At 35.2% G+C, this 19,849-nt stretch overlaps 1 protein-coding gene across 1 annotated transcript in view; it reads left to right on the top strand.

Moving 5' to 3' along the window:
- LOC137628400 (uncharacterized) overlaps positions 1 to 15,666 on the top strand; it is a 345,910-nt gene extending 330,244 nt beyond the window's left edge. Inside the window, exon 8 of the mRNA XM_068359550.1 lies at positions 15,289 to 15,666. Coding sequence (XP_068215651.1) covers positions 15,289 to 15,383 — 95 coding nt within the window. The 3' untranslated portion in view covers positions 15,384 to 15,666. The remainder of the gene's footprint in view (positions 1 to 15,288) is intronic.
- The last annotated feature ends 4,183 nt before the right edge of the window (positions 15,667 to 19,849 follow it).

Raw genomic sequence — 19,849 nt, forward strand, 5'->3', positions numbered from 1 at the left:
ATAACAATGGTTTAATATTGGTTTGATTTTGAAGTGTCCCTCTCCTAGAAGAGCTGCTTACCATAGCTAAAGAGTCTATTCTACCCTTACCAAGAGGAAAGTAACCACTGAACAATTACAGAGAGAAGAAGAATTGTTTGGTAATTTCAGGGATGTCAAGTGTATAAGGAAAGAGCAGATTGTATAAAGAATAGGCCAGACTATTCCGTGTGTGTGTTGGTAAAGATGAAATGAGCCGTAACAAGAAGGAGGGATCCAATATAGTACTGTCTGGCCAGTCAAAGGACCCAATAACGCTCTAACTGTAGTGTCTTGACCAACCTTCTACCTATAGAGAGATGGATCTGTAATAACAACAGAAGATGAAGAAAGGCAACGTTGGATGGAAAAGTTTCGTGAGGTCATGAATAGGAGATGTGAAGGGAATAATTTGATTGATATACCTGAAGCTGAGGAAGACCTTGATGCGCCCATGAATGAATTGAGTGTATTTCAACTCGAAGCTATCCTTAAAAAACTCAGGAGATGGGAAGTCCTTGGATACAATGGAATAACTGCTAAAATGAAATGACTCCCAGAATACTTATAATATTATTTTGTACAATGTGGTATGAAGAGGCAAAACCTGATGAATGTGAGTTAGGAGTTTTGGTGAAAATGGCAAAAAAGGAGATTTGACTGATTGCAATAATTATACAGGCATCACACTTACGTCAGTCCTCATGAAATTATAAAGTATACTTATTCTAAAGAGACTAGAGGGAAAGATTGATGAACAATCAGGATTTAGAGAAGGTAGAAGTTGTACTGACCAAATCTTTATTTTAAGACATATGGTACAGCAATGTAGAGAATATAGAAATCCACTTTTGATGGCATTTGAGGACTATGAAAAGTCAATTTTGTGGAGATTTCTGATTTATTGTGGAGTTTGTGTTAAATATGAAAAATTTTATTAAGTCTCTTCATGAGAATAGCAAGTGCGAAATTAATGTTAGTGGAGTTCTATGGAATGAATGTCCAGTGAACAGCAGAGTATTCCAAGAGATTGTGTTATCACCTATATTGTTTATCCTCCTCATGGACTTTATAATGCATAGAGTAGTTGGAGATGGTGGAGAAGGATTGGACTGGATTGGTTGTAGGAAATTAGCTGATCTAGAGTATGCTGATGATGCATTCCTTATTAGCAAAACACCACAGGATTTCCAAAGCTTGTTTACCAGAATGCATGAAATATCACATGAGGTTGGGCTCAAGGTAAATAGAAGAAAGTCAGATAATGAGAACGCAATATGCAATGGAAGATGAGATATCATTGGAAGAAGAAAGGATTAATAAGGTAGAATCATAGAAATATTTGGGAACTATGATTTCCAATACAGAGTCTTTAGAATTTGAATTTAATGAAAGATTGAAAAAACAAATCAGACAATGGTAAGGTTAAGTAAAATTTGTAAATCAAATCGCTTGAAATTATATATAAAATTCAGGCTATATATTAGTTTAGTGAGGCCAGTGTTACTGTATGGGCATGAGTCGTGGTATAACAATGAAACAATATCTAACAGATTTTGAAGATTTGGGAACAAAGCCCTCAGAAGATTTTTGGGGAATTAAGGCCAGAACAGGATAAGAAATGAAACTATAAGAGAAATTAATCGATTTCCATATGTGGATGAGATCATGGTGAGGGTAGATGGAAATGGTTTTGTCATGCTCTTCGCACTCTCCAAGAGAAATTATTTCACAAAATATTTAATTAGGTTCCAGAAGGTATTAAATGAGTTGAGAGACCCAGATTTACATGTCTGAGAACTATGAACCGTGTAGTTGGAAGATGATGAAGGGAAAAAATATTGATTTGAAAGCTGAAGATAATGGCGGATGGCGAAATGTAACCGAGGCCTTTTTGCGTCAATAGGCTTTGGAGGAGAAGAAGATGATGATGAGTTAGGACAGAGAATAATTGTTTCTCCAGGACATGAGGCCGAAACTAAAAGAAGTATGATAGGGTGGAGAACCTTTGGTAAACAAAATATAATTATGAAACGTAAAGTTCCACTTTCTTTATCAGATGATCCTACCAATATTAACTTAAGCAGCAGAAACTTGAAGCTTTACTTAAGCCTTAAAACATAAGCTAGTTACAAATCAAAAGGTATGAAAAGAATAATGAAATAAATAACACCAAGACACAGAAAAGAGCAACATGGATAGGAGAAGAAACTAAAGAAATTATTATTATTATTATTATTATTATTATTATTATTATTATTATTATTATTATTATTATTATTATTATTATTATTATTTGCTAAGTTACAACCCTAGTTGGAAAAGCAAGATGCTATAAGCTCAGGGGCTCCAACGGGGAAAATAGCCCAGTGAGGAAAGGAAACAAGGAAAAATAAAATACTTCAAGAAGAGTAGCAATATTGAAATAAATCTCTCCTAAATGGAATATAATATCTTCAACAAAACAGAGGAAGAGAAATAGTGTGCCTGAGTGTACCCTCAAGCAAGAGAACTCTAATATATAGGTATACAAAGGATAGATATGTCAGTTAATAATAAGATGGTGACAAAACAAATACAGATGATTGATGATAAGAATAGTAAATGGGATAAATAGTTTGAGGTGAATAATGTTTTCATTACTTATAAAAAAGTCATTTTAGTGAGAAAGGTAAATACGCAAATGAATTTCAGTATGAAAAGAGATATAGAGATTGTGTCTGGCTTGGTTAAGAGCAGTTCAGGGTTGATGAAATAAGTTCTCTAAAGATTCATTAAATGTAAAAGATACAATAGACAAAAATCTTAATGAAACATAAATGGAAGATGTTATTGGAGGCTAGAAAATGCTTGTGGAATTGAATGCTAAGAAAGGTTTGAGGCTACAATAAGGTAATGGAAATATTTAGTCACTGACCATGGCTTCCGCATCCTGTTAAAAAAGGTAAAAAAATTGTTGTATCATGAAAGAATCGGCTATAAAAGACTAAAATCATTAAGAGCTATACTTTTCATGGTATAGTATGGAACATGCATGCCAGGGATTTCATTGAGACGATTAACTGAAAGAATGATAGAAGGAAAGTTTGGCTTAAAATGTAAACTGGGTTGTGTGGTCAAACGATTGCTATGAAAGAGTTATGCAAATAACTTTAAAGTGAAGGAAAACAGTTGTATATATTAATCTACAAAACTATAGTGAAAGAATGAAAAGGATCATGATATTATGTGGATAAACAGAAAATATTTTGTACTGTAGTTAACGTGGTTGAGAGTTATCAAGTTTTCAAAATATAAATTAAAAAGATGTTAGAAAATTTAGACAGGAGAGTGTCTAGTTTCGTGTAAATGTGGGTTAGAAACATTAGTGTGTTGTCTCTCCATGGCTATTCATCATCTTGATAGATGAAATGATGCAATAAAGGAAAAAATTGCCAATAAACTAGAAGAAAACCATTTGTATATGGTTTCTAGGTTCGCATATATGATTGAAGATGCTGTGGCTAGGACAAAAACGAGTAATCACAAATGAATTTTAAAAACTTATTGGGAGGAAAACATTAAAGGTAAATGCGAGCAAAAGTAGGGTTATAGGAGTAAAAAATAAATAGAAATATAGACCGATATTATTATAATAAATAGAAATGAAGATTTCAGAGCTGTAATAGATAGAAGAAAAATTGCATCTGTTGATTTAACACGGGAAGTAGTGCAAATACAAAGAATATTGGTACAATTAGAAAAGTGGCGTATCACAGAGAAAGTGAAACAAGAAAGTTAAAAGGAAGAAAGTTCTTAAGCCTCAGCAAATCATATTGAGAATGTGTGGAGGATGAATGCACATGAAAGCGAAAGTTATGAATCCCTCGATATGAATTATTTGGGCATTCTATAAGGCATAGGCCTGAAAACTTTAAATCAATCAATCAATCTATAAGGCATAGTAAGTACTGAAAGGGCGAAGCGTTTTCAAATACTCAAAGGAATCAAGAAAAATATATTTTAGGGGAATGGATTGATAAAAAGAATATGAGATGTTTTCAGCTTTCATAAAAATGTAGGCTAGATGGCATATTTGTGAATGAAAATGTTCAATAAGGAAGAATGGGAGGTGGATGAATTTCAAAACGTAGAACAGATACGGATGAGGTATTAGATAAGGAAAGCTTTAACACGCATGCAAGATAAAATCCAAAGTGTCTGTGCATATGAGAGTTCAACTTGGCACCATTAGCCTTCAGTGTGCATGTATTATAGAAGATGATGTTGGTATTTTCTGGTCAAAAGGACGGTTCTCTGTTCAACAGTTTCGGTATGGTATACGTGGTTGAATATCAATTAGCAATACTAAGCAGTTCCCCATGTGAGTACTTGTTTCCATAGAGAAATAAAACATATACAACAACAACAACTACAAATGCAGGCGTTTCTAGTTCACTTCAGGAGAAAGGCCTCAGACATGTCCATATTCATGACTAGGGTTTGACCAGTTATCATCACCACACTGGCCACTGCGGATTGGTGATGGTGCCATATGTATAGTATCGATCTTCAATTATAATATCTTTCACACTCTGCACAAACTGCCTATTAACCTCCACAAACATTTTGTTACACCTGTAACCCAAGCTCCTAGATTCGCATAAACACACACAGATTGTATATATATATATATATATATATACAGTATATATATACATGTATATATTTATATATATATATATATATATACAGGTATATATACATATATATATATGTGTGTATATATATATATATATATATATACACAAAAACACATACACACATATATATACATATATATATATATATATATATGTATATATATACATATACATATATATATATATATACAAAAACACATACACACATATACATACACACACACATATATATATATATATATACAAAAACACATACACACATATACATATATATATATATATATATATACATATATATATATATATATATATTACAGTCATTATCTAAATCAAGACAATTTGTAAAGAGACTGAAGTTTTTAGGCTATACGTGAATTGCCTGGTTCACCCGGCTTATTTAGAAATCGGCTAAAATTTCCACAGTTTATCAGGTCACTGAAATTCGAGTAATTTTTCTTGGCAAATTGACTGAAATGAATCCTTGTATGAATAAAAGGCCAGTTTTGTTTATTGACAGTTTGTTTACTGATATTTGGGTGTGTGTGAGTGTGTGTGTGTGCACGTGTTTGTGTGTGACTAGTACAGATATAGAAAATATGGCGTGTTCTGAGGAAGCACTTTTATTACGACAAAGTGATGCTGAAGAAAATCTTGGATTCAAAGTCATTACTGCTAAAAAAAATTAAATACTGCAACCTGATAGAGGAGCTTTGAATAGCACCATCTGCAAAAAATAAATTAAATCAGAACTACTGCATCCTTGGACGGTATGAAGTTCTTCAGTGTAGTGACATTGAAAAGTTGGTAAAAACCAGAAATATTTGATACAATAAAAATCCTCACATTACCACGGGACTAGCAGCAGAGACAAAAGGGTCAAAGCTTGGACAAGATATGCAAATGTTACTCGAGATACTGAAGAGCTGTTCAAATCTTTGTATGTTCAGTGTTAAAAGAAACGGATAAGATATATGACTAAGGGTGTCATTGATAGACAGTTTTCAGTCAAAGGAAATTTTCTCACGAGCCCAGGTGGATCTTCTTGACAGGCATTCTTGTAGCAAAGGCAAGTATAAGTGGGTAAGGGTGTACCAAGATCAATCAACAAAGTATTGCATTTTGCGTCCCTTAAAGAAAATGAGCCGCTGAGGTTGTATTCCAACTAATGGACATATTTTCAATGTCTGGGACACCTCAAAGTCTTCAAAGTGATAATGATAGTGAATTTACAGCATTTGTCATTTCGGAACTTAAACTTTATTGGCTAGACTTGTTAATGGTTCTTGGTAAACCAAATCATACACAGAGTCGGGGATCAGTTGAATGTCTTAGCTGTGATATATAAGACATGCTAAAATCATGGTTAGGTGATAATGATACAAGTGAGTGACCCATGGGACTCAAGTTTGTGCAGTTTCAAACTAACACCAGTTACCCTTATGGAGTCAAACAATCTCTATACAAAACACTGACACCTGGTAGTTAACTCAATCTGAACACATGGGGAAAATTAGTCGTTTCGAACATACCCATGGTAACCCCGGAGATAATGTGACAATTATCATCCCGTTGGTTGATCGACGTAAAGGTGATCCCCGAAATGTTATAGGTGTTATTTTAGGTCGAAAAGAGGACATATATTGAATAGCCGTGAGAGCAGGAATACTGATATTTAATATTTGTATCCAGCAACTGTAGAGCCTTGGTGACGTGAGGGCAGACAAGGAAATTAGAGTTCATCAGGTAGTACAGCAGAAATCTATGTTTGGTGTTTAAATTTATGCCAAGTACAATTGTACTATAAGAAACAATGTTATACAAATAGCTTCAAATATTATAAAGAATGTCTCAAGTGCAATAACCGGTGCCACTGCAGTTTGACCTGTAAGATTAAAAACTGATATATCTTACTTTATCCCATACTTTTCACATTATACTGTCTCGTAAGTTTTTATTATCACATTTCATTGTAACGATTTGAAAAAATAGAATTTTACTCAAGTAAGTTATTTGTCTGCCTATATTAGTATACTATTCTATGGGATATTGAATCTAACACACACACACACACACACACATATATATATATATATATAAATATTTATATATATATATATATATATATATGTATATATACACTGTATATATAAATGTATATGTATATATATTTACATATATATATATATATATATATACACACACACACACACACATATATATATATATATATATATTATAGCCACGGAACGAAAAATGAAAAGACTTGATTGGAGTTAGTACTTTCGTCAATTAGGGGCATCAGCAGACTCATCAATGAGAATACACATACAAAGACATCGTATTCATACAGGAGAAAGGGATCCAACAGCTGTCAATTTCTTAATATTTCCGGAAAAGTCAGAGTTTAGATAAAAGGAAAATACCGGATTAACGGAAAGCAGACCAGGGCTTATATTCAAATTTCTACCTTTGGTACATGAGATTAAAAAGGATTCAACAATATTCCTTTACATATAGTCATTTACATGGATTTTTTACTCGTCTCTTACCATCCAATTCTGTGACTTGTTCCTAACCAGTGGGAGGCCAGGCCATTATTAAGAGAACCCCTAGAGACAGCCACCTTATGCTGTTTTAATCTGACTGAAATACCTTTGGACGTTTGGCCAACATAAAACAAGTTACACTCTGAACAGGGAATACTATGCTATATTATTATCATTTCCAGAACTCTTCTTAATCAACATGTTTTTTAATGTACAATTACATTTAAACACTAGCCTAATTTCTATTTTTTTTCTTTCAAAACTGGTACAACTTCTAAAAACCAATCGTTAAATGGCAAACAAAACAAATTATTAATTGTTTCCTTTTTCTCTAACTGGACCCTATAAAATGTTTTCTTAGCCTTATTCATACAGTTTTCTTGGAAATATTTGGGATAGCAAAGATTTGTAGCATTTTTTTCTTTTAATGATGCCTTGGCCTCCCACTGGTTAGGGACAAGTCACAGAATTGTATAGTCAGAGATGCGTAAAAAATTCCATGTAAATGATTATACCTGAAGGAATATTATTGAATCCTTTTCAGTCTCCTGTACCAAAGGTAGAAATTTGAATCTAAGCCCTGGTCTGTTTTCCGTTAATCCGGTATTATCTTTTTATCTAAATTCTGACTTTTCCGGAAATATTAAGAAATTGACAGCTGTTGGATCCCTTTCTCCTGTATAAATACGATGTCTTTGTATATTTATTCTCATTGATGAGTCTGCTGATGTCCCTAATGGACGAAAGTACTAACTCCAATCAAGTCTTTTCATTTTTCCTTCCGTGGCTATGATACATTTTATATTCATCATGTGTCAACTTTCGTGATTTCTACACACAAACACACACACATATATACCTATGAATATATATATATATATATATATATACATATATATTGATAGATAAATAGATAGATAAATAGCGATAGATACATATATATATATATATATATATACATATATACTGTATATATATATATGTATATATATATATATATATATGTGTGTGTGTGTGTGTGTGTGTCTGTGCGTGTATATATAAATATTAAATATATATACTGCATATATATATATATATATATATATATTTATATGTATACATATACATAAATGTTTATGTTCAATAAGAAAAAAACTTCTATACCCTTTAAATCCTACACTCAACAAAAATGAGTTATAATTTTGGGGACATTTTACTTAATCTATAATAAAACAAATCTATAATGGATAGGAATTTTACAACGTTTTCTATCGTATAGCTCAATCGATTTCCTTTCTGTTGATATGGTAAAATAGTATATAGCAAAATAATAAATAGTGAAACAAAGAGAAAACTGAAGGTACCGGATGTAAGCTATGTCCAATGCTGCTGAATGGAGCAGAAATCTCTGGATGTAGAATATATCTGATGACCCTCAAAGGGTTAATATCTAATACAATTTACATTGTGAATAACTTACATCTACAGGAAAATTACATTTGCATTTTGTACCCCTTTCAGGATTCGCATCTGTTATTGGGCCAACGATCACAGGATAACACAATATTTATGAAAATACTTTACAAAGCTTACTTTATTAATAATCATAATAATTTCATAAGCAGTAGTAGTTGTTGTTTTCCCACTGCGTCATTGTTTTTTATTCTGTTCTAAACTATATTATTCAATACTGTTAGTAAACGAAAAAAAAAATTCAAATGATCCCAAACAGTCTCGATAATTTATTGATGTTAACCTTAAGAGAATTATGTGGAAATATATTTGCAAAGAGATTGCCTTGTTAGAAATGCAGGGTGTTCGAGGAAGAATAGTCTTTGGATTTCTATACCAAGAGCGATAAAAATTGATTTCGACCCTGCTATATACGTCCCTACCGAATTCACACTTTTATACATTTTAAAGAATAAATTTGTAATAAGTGGTTATTAATGATTATATTGTCCCTTATCTTTATGGATGAAGTATTACGAATAGTTACTGGTTATATTATTAGTCTGACACAAATGTGTCTTATGTCTCCATGGCTGTTCAGCATCATTATGAATGGATTGATGCAAGAGAGAATAAAGTAGATGTTATAGTAAACATAAATGTAATGTGGCTTGACTGATATTTCTAAATGGAACTGTACTGATTGGAGACATGGGAAGAAAAACGGCAGAAGCTGAAGAAATGATTTTAAATTAATTTAAAGAGAACAAATTTGAGAGCAAATATAAACAACAGTAACGTTATGAGAGCAGGGTAAACCAGGAAGAGGGAACAATAAGAGATAAAATAGATGACGGAATAAATGAAGTGACTGATTTATATAAATATTTTGTAATGAAGAAAATAGGCTATGGTAGCACGAGGGAAGAGATGCGTCAAAGAATAGGTGAAGCAAGAAAGTATTAAAATGTATGACATGATAAGGGACGAGGCTGGACCTGTCTTTGCAAACTAAGGTGATAATGCAAATTAGGATTATTAGCCAATCTCTTTTACAGAAGTGAAAGGCAAATGGAAGAAAATAATTGGAGATGCTTAGAAGGCATATTTGCATAGTATAAGTCGTGAAGAAGAATTGACAGGACAGGAAGAGTGAAAATGCAGAAATGGTAGAAAAACACTACCAAAGGTAAAAGAATGGATAACATTATTTTGAATTTGTTCGTCACTTGAAAGAAATGGCTGACAGTGCATTAGTGGAAAAGAGTGTCAGGAAATAGTTGCAGAATGCTGATAATGCATTGGTTAGATAAAGCAAAATGTATTGTATTGTGAGAGGCAGATGGAAGGGAGGGGGCTCTAGGTCTACCTGCTGACTCATCAGCAACCATTATCTGGCCCTTCCTGGTCCTAGTTTGGGAGCCTGTGCACTGATCATAAGTATATATGGTCAGTCTCTAGGGCACTGCCTTGTTAACCAGGGGTAATGTCACTGTCCCTTGCCTATGCCATTCATGAGGAATCTTTAAACATGTAAGTGCTTTTGAACATCTTATGTTATTGAGATTTTAATGCATAGGGAATTAATCCCATAATTCATAAGGTTAGAAATATATGTGCTAATGACTGTTGTAATCTTTGGAGCCATAGGAAATTGCTTAATTATATATATATATATATATATATGATGTTTATATATATATGATAAATATATACATATATATATATATATATATATTTATATGTATATATATATACATAATTATATTTATATGTATATATATGAATATATATATATATATATATATATACCTACACATTATATTAAATTAAAAAAAAAATGTTGAAGTAAATCATTCATCTTTCCCCAAGTTTGTACTGCACGTGTTTCACACACGTTCGTAAACTGTAACGGTATTCCTTGTTTTTTTTTATATGTATAAATCGCTCTCCCTCACACTGTGAACAGAATCTGTTTAAACCTCCCTTTCCCTGAATTATTTTGATTCATTTTTTTTATTCTTGCTCATAAGTACTTGTATAATAGCTCGATGTCTGTTCAAGAAAGTTCAGTTGCGTTCACGTTACCTCTCAATTACAACGTAACTGACCACTCGCACAATTGGTGACCGCCAGAGGACCAGCTCGCTCCTGCCTTCCGCCTCGCTGCTGTGTCTTACTGTTTGATGATGCTGCCATCCGACCCTCACTCTTCTATCAAAGCCACATTCATGAAACTACCGCCCTTTGCAGTAAAGAGGCATTCATGTGGTTTCACTGCGCTGAGGTCTAGTTTCGCATTAAAGGCCTGACTTGCTCAAGCATCAAAACAGACTATTTCCTCGCGGTAGTTCCCCAAGACACTTACCCATAAATCTCAGGCTGGTTTTGTGACAAAATGACCAGTATTGCTCGTCTGCAGCCCGAAGCAGATGGATCTCCTCGTGATGTGAACCTAATTCGTGCCCTATGGTAACGTCGCCTACCAGATCCTGTATGCGCTATCATACACTATGTCGATATTTTGCCCATGAAGGACCTGGTGATCAAAGTCATTGCCCTTATGGACAGCCACTTCACCACCTTCAAGACTTCCATCAATGCCTCCACTCCTGACGAAAAGGACAACTGTTTTACATTGACCGAAGCTTTCATGAATGTGATAGGGCACAGAAGCTCACCCAGTGACCTGCCAGAGTGGCTACAGAGCTGCCCACCACCCACATAGGCCACCACCCACTTATGCTCCAACCAATGACCTCTACAGCCACTTATTGATGCCCATTGGCTGCAGTTATGCTATTACCACTCCAGATTAGGGGCTGCTGCCAAGAAACGTGCGAACAGTTATCAGTGGCCAAAAAAAACATGTAAGCAGGCTATCGCTTGTGATGGTGGCCTCTCCTGTCACTAATCTTTCCTTTTTACATGATGCCATTTTTGGTAGTCATGGGTGCTTACCACTCTCTTCTACTCTGTCTAAACTTGCGGATATCCGCCTGGTAGCTGCCAATGGATCTGTGATACTCACACCCACGTGTATGAAATCATCACATTATCATTTGGAAGGGCCAAATATCATTGCCTGTCTTCAGTGCAGATTTTCTCTCCCATTTCCACCTCCTGATTGACTTTGCTCTCTGGAGGTTAGTCAATGTATACTTGTATTCGTTAACACCTCTTCAACCCGCTACTTGGAACTCGCTCTCCCCATCAGTGCACCCATGGATTACTACACCCACCCCCTCACGTAGTACCCGGAAGTTATCTGTCCAGAACTTTGCCAAAATGCCCATGGTTCCCGCCAATAATGGCATTTATTGCTATATCAGGACGACGGGGCCCTCAGTGTTCGTTGGATTCTGGCGTCTGGCACTGGATTATTTGACAGCCGCTAAACAAACGCTCTCTGAAATGGGAGAAAAGAGCCTTTGGCAAAATGCCTCAAGCCCATGTTCATCACTCTTACACATCGCCTTGATGAAAGATGGCTTCTTGTGTCTCTGTGGGGATTACAGACTTCTGGACCTGCAAACAGAACCGGATCACTACCCCCCTCCCAAGCATCACTGAATTGGCCTCCCACTTGCACATATGAAGATTTTCTCCATGCTTGACCTCCTAGAGGGGTATTGTCAGCTGCCCATTAACATAGGAAACATCCCCACGACCGTTATCACCACCCCCTTTAGTTCATACACCTTCAATTACTACTGTTTTGGCCTTCGTAATGCTGGGGCCCCTTTTCAATGCCATATGGATGGCATTTTACGGGACCTCCCCTTCTATGTATGTTACATGAATGACATACTTGTTTTCTTTCCCTCCAAAGAGTAACATCTCTGCCATATACGCAACATGCTCGATCACCTACAACAGAAAGGCCTTGTTGTCCGGTATGACAAATGTACTTTTGGCACCAATGAAGTATTGTTCTTAGGGAACCGCATCACTCCTGAAGGAATCCACCCCCTCAGTGAGAGGGTAGCAGCCGTTCATAACTTCCCCACGCTTTCGACCGATGAAGCGCTGCAGGAATTCTTGGGTATAATCAATTATCACTGTTTCTTGCCAGCCATTACCGCTACTTTTGCTCCTTATACGCTTCTCTCAAGGGCAATACAAAAAACCTCCTGCAACACAAAGAATACCCTATTAACCTTTGCTACTCTCATTTTTTCCCGTGTCACACACCCCTCTCCTTCTCTCCACCGATGCCAGCGACGTCGCTTTGGGTGCAGTACTTGAGCAGGTGGTCAACAGCTCGCTCCGCCTATTGGCCTTCTTCAGAAGAAAACTGTCCAAGGCGGAATCCGGTAACTCTACCTTCGACCACGAATCGCTGGCGGTGCATTTGGTTGTCAGTCACTTTTGTTATTTCTTAGAAGGTACACCCTTCGTCATTCACATGGACCACATGTCTCTGGGGCACACTTTCACTCCACAGTCCGACGCCTGGATCACTCGTCGATTCTGACATCTCTCTGCTGTGGCTGAATATAATTGCTCCTTTCAATTTACCTTGGATTAAATTACAATGCTTTAGTAGAAGCCCAATGCAAAGATCTAGAGTACCAAGTATGTAGGACATCCTGCACAGCCCTTCATTAGGTAGACGTCGCCCTCAACGACTTCTATACTACCCTCCTCTGTGACGTCAGTACTGGTAGCCCACAACTATGAATACCTGCTCCCGTGCGCCGACAGGTCTTGCGTTTCATTCATTGCCTCTCACATTCTTCATGCCAATCTACTGCACAGCTACTGAAGACGAAGTTCATTTGGCATGGCATTACTAAGAATCGTAAGGATTAGTTCCGCGCCTATACTTCGTGCCAAGCTTCAAAAGTATATTGAACCATGGATTCAGGAGTGGGCACATTTCTTCAACCTCATCGTCATTTTGCTCACATTCACGTCGATGTAGTAAGTCCCTTATCCACATCACAAGGAGATCAGGGCTTACAGACCTTCATTGAATGCTCCTCTCACTGGTCTGAAGCCATTCCCATGCAAACTGCAATGTTCGCCTTATGTGCAAACTGCCTTACTTTCAGGTCGTATAGCGAGATTTGGTATCCCTGAACATATTACTTCTGCCAGGGGTACCACTTTCCTATCTCAATTTTGAACACCATTAGTGAATCTCCTAGGCATCACTCTACCTCAGCCACCGCCTACAACCCTGCTGCCATCGGAATGGCTGAACGTTTTCATTGCACCCTCAAAGCAGCTTTGAAATCCTGATGCAATGACTCTTAACTGTTTTTTTTTTCTTTTTTTTGCTTCTCTTGGTCTTCCTTGGATTAAGGACAACTCCTAAAGACACCCTGGATGTCTTGGCAGTTAAAATGGTGTATGGCGACCTGTTGGTTGTCCCTGCCAAATCTTTTCTATCGGCAACTTCTTCCGACAATTTCCAGCATCTATGTCATGTTCTGGAAAAATTTACTCCATGCTGCAAGACTTACAAGACCCAGATATGCAACACATACGGACAGATTTGCACAAGGCATAACATGTTTTCCTTTATAACTATATTAGCAAGCCACCGCAAGCTGCCCCTTACAGGGTGCTTTCTTTGTGATCCGTCAAACAATGAACGTTTTCTTAATTAACATTCGTGACAAAGAAGATTGGGTCTCCATTGACCACCTTCAACCTGTGGATCTCCGGCAAGATGACCCACCTACAGTGCCCCTCTCAAGAGCAGGGCATCCTTTTTCATATATATGTGTTTTTTTTTAGGTGAAAGCCATGTATTGCACACGTTTCCCACCTGCTCATATACTGTTACGGATTTCATTTTTTTTTTATATATCGCTCTTCCTCGCACTTTTAACAGAACCTGTTTAAGGCTGCCTTTTCGCGAATCATTTTCTTTGAATTTGTATGACATTCTTGCTCGCAAGTATTTGTATGAAAGCTTAATGTCTGTTTTATAAAATTCAGTTGCATTCACCTCGCCTCTCAGTTACAACCTAAGGGCCAACTCAGACGTTACCCTACAAAAAATTTCTTAGCTACTCGATTAATAGAATATAATAATTCATACTATTCAATAGATTAGTATTAGCTTCCTCTTCCACGAGCCAAATGCTGTTAGTCATTATGGGGGATTATCACTATGTAATACTAAAAATAAAGTCAATCCTCTAACAATTTCCTGAAAAGCTTATCTATAGTTTTAGGAACTTTCTTATATTTCTTCAGCAGATGTTAACATAATTTTACATTGGTAATAAACATCAAAAGTCGATTCACATATAATTTCATTTCCTTTGTGTACAACAGAATGAACATATTATTCCTTTATCAATTTCAAAAACAGATCATCATCATTCAGTATCTATCACCTTTTGTTTATTTATTGACAACAATGATTTCATAACCTTATGTTGGTATTAACCTTCCTTGATAGTATCTGAAAAAGAATTTTCTCTTCCAGAGACTGCTTGTATATCTAAATGCATTGGTTTTTCGACTGTTTTTCAAAGAGGTTTATATGTTGTATAATCCACCATAATTTATTCATATTATCATTATAAGGATAACAACTAAAACTTTATCATAACTAAGTTTCAACTATTTCTTCTTTTCTATTTCAGTTCGCAGTGGATCCCCCAAGGTCAACCAGCTGGAATTCAGCCTTCCCTTTCTCCTTTTTCTGGCTCCCCAGTTTCTACACCAAGCCATCACATGATGGCAATCTCAATAGCCGACTCCAAGGTTTTATATTCGAAGATATTAGAATCAATTTGAAAATGAATAATGTGGCTCTTAATGTGGCTTAGCGGTTTGTGTGACAGGCTTTGCGTTTTTGTTTCATATCTATGTGATTTTTGAAGATACAAATTTGCAAATGTTCCTGTAAATAGCTGTGTCTTTGCTGTTGTTGCTAGGATGTTCCTGAGAGGTATTAGACCGTCTAATGTTATTGTCCATGACAATGTTCATTATTAGCGATGCCAATCGCCTCTATTAGAGGACTGCAGTCGTTTAAACGTATCGTAAAAAAATATACTGCAATTATCAAAACTGTGTTTTATTATCCGTTGAATTACTCTTCCCTTTTAAACAAAATCATGTGAAATAGAAGGCAGTGATCATTCACTATGCAACTGGTCGTTTAATCAGCGAATCTTCCAGAGTTTGTCCTCACCAACAATTGGATAAATTACCATTAAGAAAACCAACTACTGACGACACGTAAGTTCATGAGCTTATATATATATATATATATATATGTATGTATATATATATATATATATATATGTGTGTGTGTGTGTGTGTTTGTGTGGGTGCGTATGAAATACACACAAATATATTATAATAGATATATCAGAGTAAGTGAAAAATTTTACAAATGGAATTCCTAATTAATGATAGAGTTCAACTGAAAGAGAAGTATCGCAATAAGATATAATAATTATCAAATTTTCTTGAATCAATGTTAAAGAGTTAGTCTGGACAAATTATGAAAAATCATACCCATCCATTAACCAATAACAAAAAAATATTCATGATAAATTTGAAGTACCTCCTACGAAGGACACGAAACAGAAAATTTAAGCGCATGTCATCAAAAGGCTTTCAGATATGAAGTAAAATTATATGACCAAAAGTTCCCGTGATTACTTTATAACCCCGAATTTCAATGAAGTATAGATATCTTTAAAATGCTATAGTTCTGATTTTGATTTCAATTCTTAATGACATCATAATGTTATGATGTCAACTATATACATTTGTTTTTGAATCGGTGAACTAAGCTGCTTATCCGATGACCATCTCTATCCAATAAAAATGGTTTTATAGTCTAATGCGAGCATGATTCAATCTTCAGTGTTGTTTTTGTGTAAAAGTTTGTAGTCCCATTACTGCACGTTATCCCTATATGTAACTGATCACTTTAGAAATAGAAATAAAGGCCACTCCAAACCTCAAGAGAATGCCCTTACCTCAGCAAATGAAGGAGAAACATTGAACATATTGTTGTTTTAGATTAAAACAATATTCCACTGATATACAAAACACGATTAAGCATATAATCTCGCTTCTATGTCCTTTTCTAGTATACCGAGGGTTTTTGTGACCTAATTGGAAACGTCCCTGCCTGGTGATCGCCAGACTGAAATTTGAGTCACACTTAATCTTGTTAGTTCCTTTAGTGGCTGCAACCTCAGTATCCTTGTGAGCTAAGGATTGGAGGTTTTGGGGAGCCTATATGTCTACCTGCAGAATCATCAGCAGTCATTGCCTGGCCCACCCTGGGTCCTAGCTTGGGTGGAATGGAGGTTTGGGGGCTGATCATATAATATATTGTCAGTCTCAAGGGCATTGTCCTGAGTGCTACACCGTTAGAAATTTGCCGTAAAACTAAACGGTAAAAATCTTCGTATAAATATTGAGAGCATTTACCGTTTCAAAAAAAAAGTTATATTGTCGTAAAGGAGTGATATTATGGCCACCAACCCGTAAAAGGTAAAAAAACAACAAAGTACTTTACTGAAATACGGCCGAAAACAGTATATTCTTATGAAGAATTCCCGATTAACATTGTTTTTTTTTATTTATTTATTTATTTATTTATTTTTTTTTTTTTTTTTTTTTTTTTTTAAGTGTAGGCCAATATTACTGGCCCTTGTTTCTGCCATTCACGCGCGAGCTTTAAACCCAACATTCTTATGGCCGGAACTAATTTCAAATAAACTTTGAGGTGAACTTTTATTTCTATTCCACAACACGTAAGGGCTTGCATATGGATATATTATATTTGTATTTCTTTATAATAAAACTCAATTACCATGACTATATGCAATCATTTTTTAAAAATTCTCCACAATTCGAAGCGTTATCTTTTTTTCAGTGACGATACATTAATTTTTTTTTTTTACAATACACAATATTTTACATATATTCTGTGTATTTCCCAGTAACCATTCTTCTATTTCTCGTATTTTTTAAAACTAGTCATTCACCCAACTGAAACTTTCTACACTAAATAAATGAATTTCTATAGTGTATGTTGGAGTGTGTTTAATGCCGTTTCCAATTACGGGAGACGGAGAGAGAGAGAGAGAGAGAGAGAGAGAGAGAGAGAGAGAGACTCAACGACCAGGGCTCTATTCATTTTTATACTAACAAAGAATATAGGAACACCATTGGAACTAGAGGAGGCACTCGTTAGAGCGCATACCTTCGCCTATATCATGCTGCATATCATAAGAGAAGCAATTAAATTATGAAAATTTTGACACTAGTTTCATAAAATCAGATAATAATTGGCCACGATATGACAAAAGGAATTGTCTTACCCTTTCCTGACCTTAGCTTTGTCATTGGATCGTGGCCAATCATTCTACCAAATTTCAAGAGATTTGGTCAAATAGTTTTTGAGTTATGCGAATCACAAAAACACAGACAGACTTGCAAACTAATAAATACACGCCAACTATCAAAACATAACTTTCGCAACGAAGTTGGCGAAGGCAATGACACTTCCATAATATCGGTAGCCTCGTAGCGCGTGAAACTCTCTACAATATATTTACATCTCGTACAGTCAAACACCAATTGAGAGAGAGAGAGAGAGAGAGAGAGAGAGAGAGAGAGAGATGCTAACCAAAGATTGAGCTACATCATTGAGAAAACTAAGCAGCACATCATATTAGTATGTCCTTTTACTACGGGGGATCTGTGACCATGCAAAAAGTATAGCACTGAATATTAATCATGTTCTCACGCTCTTTATTCAGCATTGTATAAATCTTCCTCAACTTTATTAACTTTATTCACCGGGCGATTATCCCCCTTTCTCAACTCACTAAACCATCTCAAAATTCTTCGACTTACTCGACCTCGAAGGATTTCAACAATTTGCATCCCTTCAATAATTCTTTGTTAACCGCATGAGATAACAGTAAATCTCAAAAGTTTCCATCTTTTCCCTTAATTTTTATTCAGCACACAAATTATACTTTGGAAGGGCAACCTTGTTCCACAATTCCTTCATATAATCCAATCTTGGTTTCTTTGACATTCCAAATCTCTTCTTAATTTATAGCACAAATACTGCTACCTTCTTTGTTTCAGCTTTTTAGCTATCCATCTATGGGTCTCTCTCATTTACTTTCACAGAGTTTCATACTTTTTAGTATTTTATAACATCGCTTTTCTTTATACTCGATCATAAATAACCATAACCTATTCTACTATTTATTCCATTCTAAACTCATCAAGTTATCACACAATCTTATACCTACATCTAATTAATATTCTCTGACTTGTTACGTAAATCCCTCCACAAGCGTATAGAACATCAATGGGTACATAATACATGTACAAAAATCCAATATACCAAGCCAGTCACTCAACTGTCAAACAGCTTAACAAATGCTTAATTAAACCATAAATTTCATCGTGTGCATTAATCATCAACGAAACACTTGAAATAACCTTCCAGTTATTTAGGTACCTCCATAACATTAAGAGTTCTTTCTTTTACTTTGATAATCTTTCAACAAACATTTAAAAAAAAAACTATTCCACAAACCTTTTCCTTGACGAAAGTTAGAGTTTTTTTTCTTATCCAACCTGTTTATAATGTACGTTTCCATTTATGCTTTATTTCAACTTGCGTTGGTGGATATGGTTGTAATAGTTGTGTTTGCCGTCGGAAGTAGTCTCTCTAATAGCATTATTTATTTATAATTATTTTGATAATAATAGTTTTGCTGATAAATTTAATAATATTAATAGTTTAATAATTTTGATATTAATAATGAATTTAATAATTGGTCTCACAGGAGAAGAAACGTTGCATGTAAGGTAGTGCTTCAGCTTAAGTATACAAGGTGGGGTGAAATAACTGGCTTTTCTACTTCTTTTATTATCTCAATCAATCCATATCATACATCTCCTTGGTATATCATGTATTATGTAAACTACTCTTTTTTTTCCTTTTTTCCTTGGTATATCATGTATTATGTAAACTACTCTTTTTTTTCCTTTTTTTCCTTTCCTCACTGGGCTATTTTCCCTATTGGAGGCCCTGGGGGTTATAGAATCCTGCTTCTCCAACTAGGGTTGTAGCTTAGCAAGTAATAATAATAATAATAATAATAATAATAATAATAATAAGCAAGAGGTTCTTGGCCTTTCCAAAAT

Source organism: Palaemon carinicauda, chromosome 36 (genome assembly GCF_036898095.1).
Source record: "Palaemon carinicauda isolate YSFRI2023 chromosome 36, ASM3689809v2, whole genome shotgun sequence".
Taxonomy (NCBI): domain Eukaryota; kingdom Metazoa; phylum Arthropoda; class Malacostraca; order Decapoda; family Palaemonidae; genus Palaemon; species Palaemon carinicauda.